Source organism: Tiliqua scincoides, chromosome 2 (genome assembly GCF_035046505.1).
Source record: "Tiliqua scincoides isolate rTilSci1 chromosome 2, rTilSci1.hap2, whole genome shotgun sequence".
Lineage (NCBI taxonomy): Eukaryota > Metazoa > Chordata > Lepidosauria > Squamata > Scincidae > Tiliqua > Tiliqua scincoides.
The window spans coordinates 214,487,227-214,506,977 of NC_089822.1; the positions used below are offsets into that span (position 1 = coordinate 214,487,227).

The 19,751-nt window shown below is 38.4% G+C and overlaps 1 protein-coding gene across 5 annotated transcripts in view; it reads right to left on the bottom strand.

Moving 5' to 3' along the window:
- Positions 1–19,751, bottom strand: part of IQSEC1 (IQ motif and Sec7 domain ArfGEF 1) — a 452,630-nt gene that overhangs the window by 267,994 nt on the left and 164,885 nt on the right. For 3 of the 5 annotated variants that reach the window (XM_066614256.1, XM_066614252.1, XM_066614258.1), the window contains exon 3: positions 17,849–17,935. The exons of 1 other annotated variant lie outside the window; for it this stretch is intronic. In XM_066614256.1, the coding sequence (XP_066470353.1) occupies positions 17,849–17,935 (87 nt within the window). Of the gene's footprint in view, positions 1–12,408; positions 12,489–17,848; positions 17,936–19,751 lie in introns of those variants that run through there. One more of the 5 variants, XM_066614255.1, reaches the window with a different exon arrangement.

Below are 19,751 nucleotides of genomic sequence, written 5' to 3' on the forward strand. Positions count from 1 at the left end.
ATTTTATATGTCATTTCTTTTTTGTATTTTACCTTTTTTTCCCCAATTTGTGCACTGCTGTGAGCACTCTCTTTGTTCAGAGGGGAAAGCAGGGTATAAATTATTTCAATAACAAATCTCACACTCCACAGATTATGTCAGAAAGGAGGAGGCACACAACAGCTGTTTGCCAAGATGTTTCATTCTACTGAAAGATTCTCTTTGCAACATCATCTGTAATAAATAGTAAAACTTATCTTGTCTATTTTTAAATGATCAAAAGTATTGTTTTTATTGCTTTATAGTCTTCCATAAGGTTCTAAGAGAATCAGTGTTTGAATAAGGTGTATGGAAGGGTGGTAGAAGATGCAAGGGGAAGACACAGCAGCAATCTTGTCAATTTCATGGGCAGCTAATATTGGTAGGACTCAGCTGACAGTTCACTGATTAACTAAGAACAAAGAAGATGAAAATTGCTTTAATCAGACTCTTCATGCCTTGTAACCAAGCAAACTTGACAGAAACATCTGCCACATTAGGTTAAATTCTGAACTATCGTGTCACCCCATACCAACAAAAAATAAAAGTGCAAGTTGCCTTATTACTAATATTGATGGAAATATTTATGTGTAATTTGCAAACAAATGTTATAAAATGGTTTCACTAATGCAAGACAAGCAGCCTGTACAAGGGATTTGTTGTAATGGAAGGTTAGTTACTATATCTGACTAGGACTTTTGTTTGCTTCAGACAATTCAGTAAGCCATTTGATTTTCAATGAGCAGTTCAGTGGACTGGTATACCCTGAGCTAAGGTAAATCATACCAAGGCACTCCAGTGTTCCCCATCTCTTATAAATGGAGAAAAAATTGCAGTGTGCTACTGAGTGCTCCCTTAGATCAGGTAATGACCCAGAAATGTATATATAATAAGAAAAAAAATGGATTCCATATTGTAGGTTGGAGTGGGGGTAAAACAGGTTCGATTACTGGGTAAACTTTAATTACTTCTACTGTCTACCAGATTACACAGGAAATACCTGTATTGTCAAAAACCATTTGACAGGAAACTGTTAAGAAATACTTTTATTGGTAAATTAGGAAGAAAGAGCAACAGCGTATGCAAAGTTTTACAACTTTGATGTTAGGTGTATAAAAGCATAGAAGACACTGGAATCAGGAACTAGTAAATTAGCAGTAAGCTTAGTATAACAGAGAATTTGGCAACAGTGAAGAAGCAAGTAGGGCAAGCCTACAGTATTTCAGAAAACACAACGTTATGGAAGTAGCAAAAAAGCATTTATATAAATAATAATTAGCTTATTGAATTGCTACTGAGAACATTAACTTATTTTTCATTGTGAATGTACCATATTAAACGTAGTTTATAACAAGAAAACAAAAGATCATCAAATACAACATTGTGAAGATATGACATTACAAAAATCATGGCTGTATTTTACTTAAAATTGTGTATATGCAAATTATATTTGGATATGTGCACACATTCCATTTTTTATCTTAACTATCCAACTAACTCTTGCCAATAGTAGAATTTAAACAAACAGAACCTATGCACCATTTCACACAAGACTTAGGATGATGTTCACACAGGAGGCATACATTTTACACATAGAAAAGTTTGCCTTGTGCAAAGGGTGCACAACACCTGTTCTGCATGAAATGTTTCTAATACTTCATATTTGACTGTTCTGTATAGATGTAGCTTCAGCTCACTAAAAACAAACAGATGTAGGTATTACATTACTTGTCTAACATTATTTTGTGCACATATATACATCTTTCTCTATTACAGATCAAGTTTTTATCTGTCAACAAATTCAGAAGTTAAATTCTATCTTTGGCCTGAACTTCTATAGCATTTTGAATACCAGACTTAAGGCTATAGAGAACCAAAGTAGACTAGGCCATGGTTGGACTCCATTTTGTGGAGTGGCCTCCATTTTGAGAAAAAAGTTGAAGTTGCTAAGTGCCAGCAGGTGGACAGAGGTCAGGCAAAGTGCAAGGACACTGTAGATTCCATCTAGCTGAAGGAAAAAACAAAGAAGCTTCCATCCAGCTGAAGGTACAAGGACATTGGAAACATGAGGGTTCCATCTAGCTGAAGGTGCAAGGTCACTGTAATCAAAAAGATTCCATTCAGCTGATGACCCACCAATTGGGCTAAGTGGTTCAACCTTTTTAGAGACCTCTGGACATTACATCATCCAGTCAGGAATTTTCCAGCCTGCCTCCAGATTGAATTACTGATTGAGCTAGGACTGTGGAATTTGAGGACCACAGTAAATCCTTGCGGGGGAGCAGGGAAGGTAGCAACGCAATCCCCAGGATCGTATTGCTAAGGGGCTGCAGGGACTGGCATGCACTTACCAGTCCCTGCAGCAGTCTCCCAGAGGTGCGGGGAGCCCTGTGCGACTGTCCGCAGGGTTCTCCAGCCTCCAGAAAGTGAAAGCATAGCAATTGCGCCCTGTCTCAGCAAAAACAGAAGTGTAGCACAATTGCTCCGCTTTCACTTTTTGAAGGCTGTGGAATCCTGTGGAGGATTGTGCAGGGCTCCCTGCAGCCCTGGGAGGCTGCAGCAGGGACTTGTAAGTGCATGCCAGTCCCTGCAGCCCCCTTAGCAACATGATCCTGGGGATTACATCGCTGCCTCCCCCTGTCCCCACCCTTTAAGGAGGCAGAGGCCAGGGCGCTCAGGCTGGGACGTCGCGATGCTCTAGTTTGAGAAGCCCTGGGCTAGGGGCATAAAGATACCTAGTTGGGGAGGCAGATAGCTCATCATCATCATCAGATCAGAAAATCTCATCACTTTGGACAGGTGAACTAGCAATACTGTTAGAGCTAGCTATCTTGTTAGTGATAGGCTTAGTTAGGAGTATAGCTTTATTGTTTTAAATGTGTGTACGTTAAATCTCTGTCTTTTATAAAGGGATGTAACCGTAACTGTTAAACTGTATGATTGTAAAAAATCCCCTTGAGGGATTTAGAAATGCCTGCCTATGTAAACCGCCTTGAATAAAGTCAGAGGAGTAATCTGATGACCAGAAAGGCGGTATATAAATACCTTCTTGTTGTTGTTGTTGTTGTTGTTGTTGTTGTTGTTGTTGTTGTTGTTGTTGTTGTTGTTGTTGTTGTTGATGATGATGATAATAATATACTTAAGCTATATTAATATATATACTTAAGTATAAATAATATACTTAAGCTAAGTATCTTTGTTTGCAAGTATCTGGGAACTTTTTCCATACTAAATTCAGTCTTGGTGTTTGGGTACTCTGCCATTGGATTAAGCTATACAGCTTTTACTGGGTCCCTGAAGTTAGGGCAAGTACTGTCCTATGGAAGCTATTCATAGCTGATAGGCCATCCAGTCCCCTCCTAGGAGGCTGTTTGAGTCTGGCTGTGTGCCCTAGGCTGGTTATAGTTTGTACAAGCCTGTGAATTTACACTTACCCAAGTTGGCAGGCCTTCCTTGCCTACTACTCTGGCCACTGTGACAGCATTCTGCAAGTGTACAGTTCTGCAAATTTCCAGGTCACATTTTATGACACTGTAAAGTGTGTTCTGCTGCCAGTACACTAGTTCTGGTGGTGCCACAAATCAGTAGGATTGGGTCATAAGTCAAAGAGGCCCTGTTGAAAGATTCAGGATTGCTTTCAGTGCTTACCTGAAGATCAGTACTGATTCTTAGACCCAAGCCAATGCTGGAGCATTTGCAACCCTGTGTACAGAACCCTTGAATTCTTGAATCTAGCACTGATTAAGTGTTATTTTCAAACACAGCTAAAAATAAAGGAGTAAACATGCAACGGCAACCAATTTAACATTCTCAAGGGCAACTACCATTAGGTCTAATTAGGATTCCAACAAATATTGAGCCAAACCCTTGGGAGCATATTTGGATTACCTACAGTTTTGTTTTAAATGTAAATGCACTTTTACTTCATGTTCTTCTCCCCAGTATTGAATCTTTTACCAAGGTATAACCCAGGGATTGTCTTGTTCCTCTGAAAGTGCATAATACTTTAGTGGTATGTCTAACATCCTCCAATGAATCAGAGACTCTACTTAGCTCACAGAGAGTCCTTGTCTTTGCTATGGATTTCTCAAATGATGCCTCTACCAAATTCAGTGCCCTGCAGAGTTATCAATTCTGCCTCTCTTACGGCATTTGCTTTTCTACAGCAGAAAGTTAAAGGGCAGGATCCAAAGAGCTGTTTTAGTCGTGCCTGAGGGCTTATGCGTACCCAGAGGCATTAAGAATGTTTTTCTTTGAAAGCAGACCCTATGACCCACATTCCGTATTACAGACAGTTTTTGAAACTCTCCTCAGTTTCAAAAGCATATTTCCATAGAGAACTTGGAAAAGGCTGGAGGGGGAGGGTGAAGCCTCCCTCCATCCCCCAGTTACTTCATTCTTTTGATCCCATCCCATGTCATAAAACTGATTCAAGTACAGACTGAGTTTATCTAATCTCTTACAAGATTATGACATAAATTCAATTGAATCTTTGTTGCATCACCAACCATGAAAAGCAAAGACGCTAATAATTAAACTGAACAGGCATTTTCACTCTGTTAAAATGATTTATCTATTGGTTCAGATTTCCCTCCAGCTGATAGAGAGTCCTTGCGCCCAGAGAACTTCCTGTAAGTTTACAGTCTCTAATTTCTGCCTTTTGTGTACAGAGCAAAAGTACAATATAGGACCAAGAAAACAACTGAGGAAGTTCTGATGCAGCAAGATCAACAATGAAATCAATCCGAACACTGCAAATGTCTCAGACTGATAGGTCTAGGATTTTAAGAAACTGTAAGAATGTAACATTCACTGGCCTGATACAAAAAGCTAAAATGTGCATTTTAGTTAAATTCTGTGTTCTTGCTACTACCTTTAAACCCTACACAAAACCAGGTAAGATCCATAAGCTAATGGAATTGTTTGCCTTTCCAACACAAAACAGCAATGTCAACTACAAAACTCAATGATAAACAAATTAGTGAAACGTTTGAAACTCGCTGCATCAGAGTGCCCTCTAGCTTCCATATTCAGGCATCCTTGATCAGTGTGCTTTCAGAATGGGAGTTGTGCTTAACCAATCTGCTCACAACTTTTTCAAATCCAACTGCAGAAAGAGGTGCATTTAGTATTATGATGACTCAAAAGTCACATTTTTAGAGCTTTTACAAGACTGAATGCTCAACAGCACCGCTGTTTGTTAAAAGCAAGAATTTACTATGACGCACCATGCATTAATAGTAAGTTTGAGCAGGCAGCACTCCCTTTGAAAAAGACTGAATGAAACAAAATGCATAACAGCTTACCTTCTAGTCATATTTAAGCCACCATTATTATTTTTTTTTAATGGCTCCTCTACTGTAGTAACCTTCTGGAATCAGAGATAAAACAAGTGAAAAACTTATTTGTGGAGACTTGCTATTGCTAATGACTTGCTATTACTTGCACTGGGTCCTAAATCAGAGTTAAGGTTGTCAAGTAGATACTAAATCTGTGCACTAGCAGATTCTGATTCAGAATTGACATAAATTGGCATAAAATTTATGTTCGATTCAGAATTGACTTTTATTGTCATAAAATAAAACATAAAAACATAGAAAAATACACTTAAACCATTCCTAAAACAGCCCCCATAAATCAAAACAATACATTGCCCTTACTTACACTGCGCCTACTCAAAATTAAAGAAATTTCGCCACCTGGCTTGTACATACCTCATCCTTTCCTAATAGCAGATAATGTAATACAAGGTCCTCCAACTGTGGTATGGAGGACAAAAGCAGCTTGAGCAACTGCAAACGCAGATCATCAAACCATTTGCAAGTTAGGATCATATGCAGAAGAGATTCAATGTCCAGAGAGCTGCAACTACACACCCTTGCTTGCACACTCAGGCCAATGTATCTCCCTGAAGTAAAATTAGATGGCATAACATTGCAGCACGCCAATGAGAAGGCTCTCCATTCCTGTGAGTTGAATAGGAAGTACAAGTAAGTCGGCCATTTATCCAAGATTGGAAAAAGTGAAAACTGGAGGGGTAAACAGGTGGTGGATGTGGCTGCAAACAGCTCCTGCCACTCTATATCCTCCAATCGGTTTTTCAATGTTTTAAATGCCAGCTCTGGAGAGAGGACTCCTAACAGATCTGCTGAGAGACCTATGGCCTGAACCTTTTTGAGAAACAATGACAAGCCCGGGGAGAATGTTGGGTCAGTTAATAAGCCTCTAAGCAGAATATCCTGCTCAGATGCGTAGGAAACCCTTTACCAGAATTTGCAAAAACTAAAACAGGCCACGGTTTCTCATTTGTGCTGGCCCGCTTACAAACATAATACTGCGTACGTAACATGGTAGGGCAAATATTTTATATAAAAACCATGACTGAATCCTCTCAACACTGGCACAAAATGCAGACATCCAGATAGGTATTCCGTTTAGAATTTGGGCCTTAACCTTAGCATTAAAAATTTGCAGGGCTGAAGGGATATAAGAATATGTGCACTAGCACCCATACCTAGACAAAAAGAATGAACTACAGCAGTGGTTCTCACACATTTAGTACAGGGAACCACCAGGACAGAGTGAGAATCTGTCGGGACCCACTGGAAGTGATGTCATCAAGCAGGAAAATTTTTGACTATCCTAGGCTGCAATCCTACCCACACTTACCCAGGAGTAAGTTTCTTTTACTATCATTGTTAAAATAATATACATAGTAGTTTGTTAAAAGTACAGCATTCTATAACATTCCCCCAAATGCAGTCACATGCATGGTAGCATCAAGTCTAATATATTAAAAATAAAATATTGAAATGAATGGGGACCCACCTGAAATTGTCTCACGACCCACCTAGTGGGTCCCAACCCACAGTTTGAGAAACACTGAACTACAGGAAGGTCAGCAGACCAGAAGGAAGATTATTACACACAATTGACCATAGCAAGTCAGGCACTGCTTCTAGTCTCCTATGATGTCTTGCAGGTCAAGCTTGCTGACTGTCCTAGGAAGCTCTGGAATAATAGCCCTGCTGCTGCCTTCTACTTTCCTTCTAGAACTGCTTGCTCTTGCCTCTCACTGTACCTGTAACCCTTATGTTGCTTTCCCAAACTATGTCTGTGCACACAGGAGGAAAACTCAAAGGATGTTCAGCTTGGGGGAAGTGACAGAATCCAGATCTTCCTGGATTCCTTACTGGGATTGATGTTGATAACCTGGATGAGCAAGATCTGGAGCTTGGAATCAGAATGGAAAATTCATTAACGGGAAAACAGACCATAGATGGCTGGCTGACTCATCCAGGATAGAGAACCTCAATGGTGGGAGGAAGCATTAAGAAAGTTAGGACCCACTGCAAGACTTGTGAGTTAATTCCATTTTAATTCCAACCCACTTGTCTTGTGTCATAATTAGGTGTATGTGGGCAGTATAGGGGTGTTTCTCAGTACAGGAGAAACAGATCTCTCTAGAAACCAAGAAGCCTAAGTGACCTATATTCACTATGTACAGATGGCATCAAACGAGGTTGCATCTGCTAGGTAAGGTCTTATAAGAAAAGTATGAAGGACATCTTGATAAGCAAAGACTACTGCAAGTTTTATTTTATACAGACAACCCTTCTGTCAAAGCTATCACCACACATAATTACTTTGTTGCTTGGATTGTTAACCAAAAAACAAAAAAGCTATTTTGGCTAAGTGTCACACTAAGAACATATGGCTATGTAAAACTGATGGTTTCAAACTGCTTGTTGCATCTATTGGGACATAAAACATATTTTAGTCTAGCTCATTCACGACAGTGTTGAACTATTGTTAAGTAGGAGTAACTTTGAAACATAGTAAGGATTGTGAAGCGTGTTGGCAAAGTCAAAAAATACTACCCAACAAAGAAGAGACATCAGACAGGTAAAACACACCAGAGAGATGTATACCACATGAACAAAAAGGTCTGATTGGAAGGAAGCTGCCACTGGTACCAGACACAAATAGTAGACAAAGAGTGGGGAAGGGAGGGTACTTTCATTTGATCACAGCGTGAAGGTAAAAAGCTAAAAAGCTAAATCCCTCTCCCCATTCACCATGATCCCTACTATGACTGATCCCCTTGCAGCTGCTATTTAAAGTGTTTAAAAAAAACAAAACAAGAAAACCAATACCAAAACTGGGCAATGTGACATGATTAATGCCACTATTAGTTTCACCTTTGCATTTGTTTTTCCAAATAAAAAAGTTGGCCAGAATGTTCAGGGTCACAAGACCGATCTCTGTGATCATTGCTGCATTACCATATTTTAGCTTCGAAGTAGAAAAGGGCTCAAAGCCACTCTGGAAGCTAACCCTGCTTTATAAAATTCTGCCATCTAACCCCAGATGTAAATGCATAAGTGGTAATTTCTCCTTTTTAGTGAAGGAAAAGGAGCTGAGCTCTGGTAAAAATGCCTGACCAAATCCAAAGTGATGCTAATGATAAAATTTAAAATTAAGTGTTTTTGTGCTGCAAACCATTTTGCAGCATTATATCAAGCTCCTTTTTGCATGGGCTGAGCACAATTCATTTACATCTGTAAATGAAGCAAGTTGGAGATCAGCAAAAACAAGATTGCCACCCAGTTTTCTATTTTTAAAAAGGTGTACGCAAACAACCCATTAGTTGAAAGATCCATTCATGCACCACTAAAGGCACAGACTGTGCTGCCAGATATGGAACTTCAAACAAAATCACAGGCAAAGATTACTCCACCTCCCAGCAGCGCTTTCCCTTTTGCCTTTTGCCTGCTTAAAACTTAATGAGTTTAATGTTAATGAGGAAAAAAAATCTGCCAGTTTCAGGAGTGAAGCCCAAGATATACAAGCATATTTCATAAAAACAAAAAAAGAAGGGAGGCATTAGTACATATCTGGCTTCCACTGTAGTAGTAGTAGCAGCTAACACAGAAAAATGTTATTCTGAAAATATTATAGTCACTGACACAATGATTTTCATGCAAACTGTTTACAAGCCCAAAGACTGTCCTCTTAATTGGAAAACTGAAGGAGGGGAAGAAAAAAAACACCAAGCAAGGGTATGCTCTCTGCCTCAGCAAGTAATAAATGTCTAACTTGCATTGCCAACTTGTATCGCTTTTTTGTACAAAAACACCCACCACAAAAAAAGGCATAATTAATTGCAAGTAGGATCAGACTAAACAGCTTCCCATTTTTTAACTTTCAAACTGGAATCCAAAATTAATGCTTAGAACTTTCATATATAGAATAAACCCTTCTATTTGTGTCTTCCCTTCCATTTGTATCTTCCCACAAACATTTTAATCAGATTAAAAGACTGCAGAAATCTCAGCATGTGAAAAGGAGTAATTACAGTGCACTATTCCATTACAAGGAGGGTAAAGGTAATTATTGTTTATGTTAGTAAAAAAAAAGATAAGCAAATCACAACATAACTCCTTATCCTTTCAGTTAAATATTCTTTTCTATATAAAATAAAAGGCCAAGGAATTGCTAGTAAGACAATTACATAATACTGAAATAGCCATAGCAATACTATAGAGCAGAAATCATGTGAACATTCCAGTTCATATCCATGCAGAGACATGGTTGACAGCACACACGTACATGCTTTATAGTGTCCTAATGTACTCTTAAAATGCTTTTCTTAGTATGAAGGTTACTAATCATCTGGAGCACTGCCAAGAAGGAACACAAGGATATTAAAACAACGTCTAACAAATTTGAAATCACTTGTAAAACTTGATGAAAAATCTTAGATATGAAATCAAAGCCCCAGATTCCACAAAGTGGAAAAATTTAGTGATAGGTCTACCTTTTGCATTCATTTCTTAAATATACCACCTTACAAAGTTCTAGGACAATGCACTGAAATGCTAGAAGGTGAACAGAGAAGATTCAAGATTTATTTGAAGAATTATTAGTAATTAGGACAAGTCATTAGGACAGTAGGCAACAAAACTATACAGAATGCAGGTTTTTAGCATTTTTATTCTAGTCCAAATATGAGAATTTTACATATTAGTATACACTCTATATTTATTCAAATCACACAGCAGAAAGCAGTAGTAGGTTTCATGAAAACACAGTAAAAAATGCAGAGTAGAAATTTCCAAGCAGCCATATAGTGTTCTGAATATATCTGAATTCGATGTAAATCAGAAACCCTTCAATATATCCATACAAGTTAGTATCAGTTCCATACACACCAGCCAAAGAAAGAGGAGAGAGTGGAATGTACAGGTGTAGTAATCTGACCGCACAGTATAGCGACTCAGAGCTTCTCTGTTATCTTGAAGATGGACTACTAGACCCAGAAGGTGGACAACAGAACTGGTGTAGAACATTATCTTCCCTGCCAAGGTGGGGGGAAAAAAAAAGATACAGGAACAGAATCATAAAGGGACATTGTTATGAGAACAGAGCATTTAAATACAATACAGCCCATTTGTAAGCAATATATTAGTGGATTAGAGCTAAATTTTTAAGGTATTTGGAAACAAAAAGCAAATTTCAGCCAGATTCTTAGATAACATTCAGTGTGGGCTCTTGTACCCTTTTACTGGAAGTGTACTTTACTTAGCCTGTTCCCACACCACACAGCCCTTTCTGTTTAATAGGTAAAGGGAGAAGCTCTAATTAGGACTAAGTACACATAGAAGAGTTTAAGTTCCATCACAAATTATTTCTTACAGATGTGGCTGTACTCTCTTAGTGAAATATAGGAAAGAAGTTAGATATCTGCTTCCAGAATCTCCCGAGTTGCCAGCATCATGAATAATGCTACAGACCAAAAGTCGAACTCTCAAAAGACAAAAAGCAATGTGGAATACCTACATCTGTAAAGCTATATTGTACGCTATGGTGGGAAGAAGAGACGCCCGCTTAGCTGGAAACTTGCATGAAGTCACTTCTCTATCAGTACCACCACCAGTGGTCATTTCCTTTAATTAAATAGCAGGCTGAAGAAGAAGGATGGAAAGGAATATGATAAAGGGAGGAAAATAAACTCCAAAGACAAACACCACCTCATGATTTTTATCAGCTGTTTCTTAAATATAAATATTTTCTTAAATATAAAGAGCTGCAAACAAGTAGATTAAGTTTTCTCCCTGGCATACACAGTTGAGTAAAATAGAATAATTTTGCTCCACAACATAATCTTCAACAGAGTCTATTACATAATATATGGATAACAGTGTGTTACTACGGAAATTACTCCGAATACTATTTGATGGACAATTAAAATATTGGACAATGTTTTATATTATACTATGACACATGACAAGAATCCAGGGAGCTTGGTTCATGTACTGGTTTTTACAATTTGCACACTTTTTAAAGTGAGATCAATAGCCTTTATATGGTGCATCAGAAACTGCATTTGAAATGCTTTTTTGTTTCAGAAGTTGATTCCCATTCAACTCTGGGGATGAGTAGACAATTACGCTGAGAAACAGTCCAAAGTCTCACTTGTTATGGACAAAGTAGTCATGTAACTCCAAAGCGTGTGACCTATAAACTTTGAAACAACCAAAATAACATTGCTAATATTATTTTGGTGTAGTCCTCTTTATCATTCTATGCAAATTTTGGTCAGGCAAATATGCATCTCAAATTTGGTCAGGTATTTATATTTCTATAAATACAAAACAAGACACAAGTCCTTACAAGTCCATTTTTAAAAAGTCTTCTCTAGCACATAGGGGGGGAACTTGGAGTTTATTACATCTTTACCGAAACAAGAACTAAACAATTGAAGTTGTGTTATTAATCACATTAGAAATTGTTCATGTCTGGAATCTTATCAATATTCCAATCTTACCATTGTTGCTTCCATTCTGCAAATATTACAGAAGCATTAGAAAAGCTGAGTCTACATGGAAATACACATCTTCATGAGAAAGCAGCAGCGATAATATAAAACAAACCTATGTTAGACAAAGGATTTTGAGTATGTATTTTACACAAGGCTAGATTCATTGTCCATCACATTCACAGCTTCTGTGCTACAAGAAGGCATTCGCTCCTTCCTAGTTATTTCAGATTGGTTCTATCCAATGGACAAACACTCTCATTTACAACACTAAACATGGTCAGTCTTTGGAGTCAGGCACTTCTATCACAGTGACCCCTTTCTCAGGTATCATAGCTCCATCACACCTGTACAGGCCTCTAACTGCTTAGAAGGTGACTAAAAAATGTTAACAAACAACATTGCTTACCATTAGCATAAGCAAAATGGTTGACCATTAACAATCTTGCCATTGCTTTGGAAGCAGAAATTCAATAAAAGGTTAGCCACCATGATTTGTTAAAACAAAAAAATATTGCCACTAATTTCAAATAAAGGAAAATATTCTCAGAGTAATAATTTTTTTTTACCTCATAGAGGTCTTGAACAAACATTATGCAGGTAGGTACTGCAAGAAAATGGAGGGATTTCTTTGGTACTATAACATCCTTTGCAATATCTTTTTGCTTTCACAGGCACCACTGGGAGGGAAAAAGAAGAAGAAAAGAACCTCTTGTTTCAAGATGTTTATACCAGTTAGAAAATGTGTTGAGAAATGGACACGAGTCAGGCAGAAACAGCAGAAATGTATGTAAGACATGGAAATGGTGGATAGATAGCACAATTATGGTGAGAGTTGCCATTCCATGTATAGCAAGATGAAAATACACTCTCTCTCTCTCTCTCTCTCTCTCTCTCACACACACACACACACACACACTCTTTCTCTCTCTCTCTCTTAAGATATCATTTCAAATAGAATAGGGGCTTTTATGTTCAAGATATGTAATGACGTACAAATGAATGTCTTCCACTTGTATGCTTTGAGTTTTCTCTCTGTCTCCCTCTCCACTTTGGCTAAACAACCAGGTGGTATCCAGGAAAATATTTCATGCTACAATTAAAAAATCCTTGACATTCAAAAAAACAAATCTGTGAATTTGCTAAAAAAAGTTATTAAAAAGAAAATACTCATGTGCATGAAGCTCCCTCTTCCCCCTTTCCACAACTATCCCATTTAAGAAATTCTAGGGCCAATTCCCCAAAGTGCTTTAAAATGAGTGAATTTAAAGAAAATATGGGAGCATTTTTTAGAAGTCTGAATAAAACTCACAGCCAAAATGTAATGGCCAAAACCTCGAACTTAGACATGCCTCAGTTGTACTGAAAACTAAACTTACAGCACAAACCCATATCTAGTCAGAAATAAGTTCCAGTGAGTTCAGAGGGACTTATTCTCAGGTAAGTTGTACAGGATTGCAATTTAAATGTGGTAGGACTTGGACTACAACCATATCACTGCCATAATAAGCAATACCTCAGTCATTTTTTTTTAAAGCCAGACTAGAAATAAATTCCCACGCCATTCCTTCAGACATCTATAAGAATTTTGAAATCTAAGCTCGGGAAGGGTCACGTTGAATACACCAAAATCACAGGTAATCATCCCATAAGAACACTGGAAAGGAACAGACTCCTTGATGAGTTTATGTACTTCTCCACATTTCAGATGTGACCTATGCTATCAATGCTGGCAACACACCTTTGCCCAACTCTCTGCCCTCTCCAACATATAATCCCAGTTGTTGAATGTGTCTTATATGCAGCAACCACTTATCAAGCTGCCCTGCATGCTATGGATTAGTGAAATTTACTTACACAGTGCTTGACTTATAGAAGGAGGCCCTTTATTAAATCCAGAAGCTTGACTTAGGGGGGCCTTTATTAAATCCACAAGCTCCACTTCCTGGCCTCAACTTCAGCCAGATCTTTGCCTCCGTAACCTTCTAAGGGCCCAATCCTATCCAATTTTCCAGCACTGGTGCAGCCGCAATGCAGCCCCATGGCAAGGGAACACATGTTCCCATACCTTAAGGAGGCCTCTGTGAATGCCTCCCCACCACAGGATGCAGTGCATGGGGAGCACCGCGGAACCGATCCATGAATGACTGAATCCGTGGATACAGTCCCCTCCTGGATATTTGCATAGGAAGTTGTATACATGTTGCAAACCACAATTCTGGAATTGAGGAAATTAAGTTATTGCAAAACCTAATGATTTTTTTTTAAATGGACAGGTGTACCCTTCCTGGATCCCTCATGGATACTAAATCCTGTGCGATATCAAATCACGTGGTTTTTGGGATCCACAGAGCTCCGACTGTGACCAGTTACATCTGGAGCTGTTCTGAGGCCCATGGAAACCTCATGCAGCCTCTGACTGAAAACCAGCAGTGCCCTTCTAAGAGCTCTGGAGGCCATTCTGCAAACAGCCTCCACAGGCCTCCAGAAGCTTCAGGTTGAGCTGAATGTGGCTCAACGGGGGTCCAGAGGACCCCTGCTGGGCCAAATCCATAGATCAAAAATCTGTGGATAAGTAGGTTCAATTTGTACTTACAAAGTAAGGGTTTCATTCAAAATAAGATATTTAAACACATTAAATACATTTTTAATTCAAGGTTTAAATACTACATAGAATGACTGAAATACTGCTATTAGTGCTGCAAAATCTAGAGGTCTATAGATAGAAAGTACCACTCAACATGATTGTAGATTTTAAAAAAAAACTTGTCTCTAAATGATAGCAGTTTGCTTACATGTATAAAGAAAAAACAGACCTTAGCAAAGGACAGTATATGTTGGCTTGGATCCTGAGAACCATAAGTGAAATTCTGACCATGGAATGGAACTTTTCTGACCCCCACTTCCCCTTTGCAGATTTACTAAGAATTTAAACTTGAAAATCTGCAGATCTTTAAGAAATAGTGTAGGATATGGTATGGGTGGGGTTAACTGAAAGGGAAGTAATCAGAAATCACAGGCCACCCCTTGCATGAGTGGAAGTACCATCCTGTTTACACTAGGCACCTTTGATAATATTCATTATTTATGGCAAACAGAGGTTTGCACAAAGAACTTTATAAAAGTTGTTTACTCCAGAAATGTGACAAAATAACAATTTTGCTTTCTCCAATAACAATAATCATTGTTAACAATAACAAAACAAAAAACAACATTAACAATAGTTGCTTTCTCCAATCCTAGCTGCAAATATAAGGGTTTACAAATATACGCATACATTTTCCCAGTGTTTCTTCATTATTTAAAATTAGAGTTCTCTTAGCCAGATGAATGGTGGAACTTCTCAAAAGGAGAATTATAAGTTACACATTAATGATTAAATCAATCATTATGCATTAACGAACAAATCTATTAGAATACATTTATATTGAAATTCACTTTCAAAAGGATCACACAACTATGCAGCTCCAACCCTAAGGTTATTAGCAAATCACAATCATGGGCACTGAAGCCCTAATCCAACAAAAATAGGGCAATGGCTCCTTCAGGCTATTTTTTTTTAATTGCTGCATTTGAGCCAGTTTTATCATTCTTAGTTACTGAGGAATCACCATTTGGCTACACCAGTCCTGGAGCTTATGATCCATGAAGCATCTGAGCAAAGACCTATCAGTGATAAGTTGTGGCTGGTAAGGTACTTTCAACAACCCCTCCTCTTGCTACCCAGGAAGCAGAACAATTAGGATGTTGTATTAACTTCCTGGGCTGCTGTATACAATTGTCGCATGTGGCTTACTAGGTCACAAGAAATATATAGCCCTGGCATGTAGCCATCATATATTGAGACACCTAAAAAAAAATTACTGTAACATAAAAAAATCTGTTACTCTTACCTGGCTAAGCCAGTGGCAACTCTAATGGGAGTACATACAAGTGGGTAATACATTCACTGTTTTCAAATGACTTATATGACAGAACAAAGTCAAATGTAAGCAGAAAGAGGGGTGGAAAATTTTGAAAATGTGGAAAACAGATAGGCAAAAGCACAGATATGAGAAAACACACAACTTATGAAAGCAAATCTACAAATATGCATTTACAGATTTAGGATTCATTGCTGATTCTCTTCTCTTTACTAGTATCAATAGAAAGATTTTTCAGCACCACACCACTAATATTTGTTATTCATGAGCTGGCAAATTATCACAATCAAATTCAGCATTAAAAAAACAATTAAGAGAAAATCAGATGTCTAGTGCATTCACAATTTCCATCTTCCCCATTTTACACTCTCTCTCTCCTTCTCTCTGACTCCAAGAAATTACAAAATCAATGCATCTCAAAAATCTATTCTCTTTAAAGTAAAGCACTCAGTCCAGAGAATCCTGCATGCTGAAAATAACTTAGAGCCCAATCTTAAGGCTCCAATAACTTAGAGCCCAGTACTGTACGATGTCAGCAGTGATCATCCAATGGTGCTGACTGCCATAAAGCAGTCAACGCCAGTCGTCAAAGCCATGCTAGCTTGCTACCAATAGCACAAGTGGGAAGGCCTGTGCCTTTCCGCCTGCTTCCTTGCTTCTCCCGCCACTCACCAGAGCAGGTAGGTCAGCAGGAGAGGTGTGAGGGGATGGAGGAGATTGGGACTGGGACAGAGACAGGGAGGGGTGGGCTGATCCATTGGCAGCCAAATCCTAACCCCCTTCCCGGACTCAATATCATGGCACAGGTCCTGTGCCCTGCAGACCTGTACCCACAATTTAGCTAGAGCTGGTCCAAGTAGACCACCCCTGTGTCGTGGAATGATTGTTTCCTTACCCAGAGGAGACCTCTGCAACTGCCCTTCACCAGAGGATGCAGCGGTAGCCATTTTGGAGTTGCTGCATTGGCAGGGGGCGAGGAATGGATAGGATTGGGCTGTTAGTAAGGTGATTTTATATGCAAAGTATCTAGAAAGAAAAGGAGAAGACATAGCTCACTATAATGTCTGTTCCTTAATAATCCCAAGGACAAGCATTTGGGGCATTTGGTGGGCCGCTGTGAGATACAGGAAGCTGGACTAGATGGGCCTATGGCCTGATCCAGTGGGGCTGTTCTTATGTTCTTATATAAGCATGACATTTAAACCAAGGTGCTCGTCTCACTGATTTTCTGAATCCACATTCAATTAGATTAGAATAATTGACAATAAGAAAAAAAAAACCTTTTCTGTGTTTCCAGCTTAGATGTGCCTGACTGGTGTTGAGAATGGGGAAAAGACAGGAAGAAGGGATCAGTGCATGGAGCTTATGTGGAGGAAGGCAGTGTCTGCCTGCTATCATGCCAATCTCTTGGACTGAATTAAAAACAGTGACCAGAGGACTCCATTATTGCTGGCTCTTGTTTCAGTCCAGTTTACATCCCTTAAGCTCCCTATGCCAGCACAGAGAGGAAAAAAAAGATGACATTGTTTCATGAGGAAGTTCTGCCTAGATCTGCAAACACACAGACAAATTATACAGATTCAAGGAGCCTGCATGCACTATAAGCACATGAAGAGAAAACTCAGCACTCAAGCACTCCGCAGTGCTTAAGAGGCATGCCATTGTTACTTAGTTCATATAAAAAGATGGAGAGGCTAGTGGTACTAGCTTATCTTTCTGTGTTAATTCTACCTAGACCTTGGCTACTAGTGTAATTTAGGTCGCAATCCTAACCCACTTTCCAGCACCGACATAAGGGCAATACAGCTCTGAGGTAAGCGAACAAACATACCCACACTTTGAGGAGGCCTCCATGAATGCCACCCAACTGCAGAACGCAGCATACGTCCGACTGGCACCGCTATGCCAGTGCTGGAAAGTTGATTAGGATTTGGGCCTTATTACATAAAAGTCTCAAATTAATCCAGTGCTTTGTGATTTTATTTCTTTTTAGAAACTGATGTTTACACTTTTTATCATAGAGAACTAGAAAAAAGTCAAACCTCTCTATAAAAGGAACAAGTGGGTGGACCATAACTACTCTTACCTGTACTCTGAGTGTGTGGCAGGGACAGTTAGCTGAGTATGGTACAATGGAGCTGGACAGCAAAACTGATGCAGTGTATTTATTGACCTACGACACAAGGAAAAACAAAGTCAACACACTGAGTGTCTAGTAAGGGGCTTTCTAATGGAAAGGTGGGTGCTAAAAATCATATCTGAAATGTTTCCATGAGTTTGAATTATTTTTTTTTTAGAAAGTACAAACTGTCAACTACAATTTTCAGAAAATAAAGGGAAATAATCCCCATACATTTAATGCGTTCATAAAAAATGAGTATGATGAGTTATTGCAATGAAGTGTCAAAATTCTGTTAAAAAAACCAACCCTCTTAATAAGCACCAAATTTTAAAAATTGATGTCTTTGCTTGTTATATCGAGTAATAATAGCAAAGGCAAACGTTGAGGGTTAGCTATGATTTCTGTAAATGTACAATGAGATTACTCTGTACCAGTCTAGCTAGTGTTCTTTTAAGCTATTCCAAATTGCATTGTGCTTTCAGGCATTAAAGAAATAATTGGATGCTGGAATGAATATAATATAAATAAATTGTATGTGCTTATGGTACAGTTTCTTATAAATAAAACTGAACTTTTAGATACATTAGATTATTGCCTATTTCAATTGTAAATTAATTCTGTTGAGCAGAAACACGACAGATTCATGGATGAATGTATGTTTAATAAGCTATTTTTAAACTATGATAAAATACATTTTGAATACTATTTCTCAGCTCATCTACAATTAAATCAGTGAAACAAAACACAGAAAAAAATAATGATATAATAAAGAAAAAAATGTAAGAATGTAAATGCACAGTAGCATGACTCATATTTGACATTTATCTGGAAAATTTTTAAGCATGGTTTAGTGCAGAAAATATTGTGTGATGAAACCACAAAATCAAATTTCCTGAATGCAGCAATCTGGAAACTTGATAGCAATAATGAAAAGCCAAGCCAATGATCAGATAAAAAATGGTATTCAGTGACTGTGATCCATTCTGCAAAACAAAACTTGAGGCTATCAATAAGATTAAGATATTATATATGAAAGTCCACATCACCCTCTTCATTCTTTTGCTTGCAGCAGTTTCCTAGAAGCTTTAAAAGAACAATGTATTTTAGTTTCAGGTGATTAAAGAGAAAGAAAAAGTCCTGTGAGGTCATCCTCTTAAAAGATCAAAAAGAGAAGTTAAGCAGAAAAATGCCATGCTGTCTATCTCCAGAAAAAGAAGGGAGTCAGACACTAATCTTTTAAAAATGAAGATGAGATTGCTCCAATTTTTGCTGCCAGAAGTTGGATTAGCAACTGCATGGCAGGTGATGCTATTCTACCTTCATAAAGTTGAAAATGGAAGAACACACTTCCAAAGAAGCTTCCTCATCATGAGTTGTGAGGAAAGGAACTGTTCAGTTGACCCTATTTCAATAGGGGCAAGACATAAAGCTATTTCATACAGGAATTTGTGGATAATACATGTGTGGATTGTAGTTTGTGATGAATTGTCCACAAGGTTTTTCCATTATTGGTAGTTAATTGTGAACCAACCCATAATAGTTTGGTCAGTCTTAGGCCAAACATACTCCCTCCTCCCGTTTTTTATGCTGATTATCATGCCGATTACCAGTTTTTAAGCCCTAGTTGACTCGGACCCAGGATCAAGGTACTGAAGAACCACGTCCTCCCCCTTCTGAGGTCAACTGACAGAGCCCTCCTATGAGTTCCATTGCCAATGAGGGAGCAAATGAGCAAATGTCAAATTTGTCTTTCAGCAAATGTCTCAAAGAACATCTCTGTGGTAGCACCTACATGGAACTTTATACCAGTAGACATCAGGTTGATTCCCTTTCTGCCCACTTTTCAATGGTAATTGAAACCTAATTT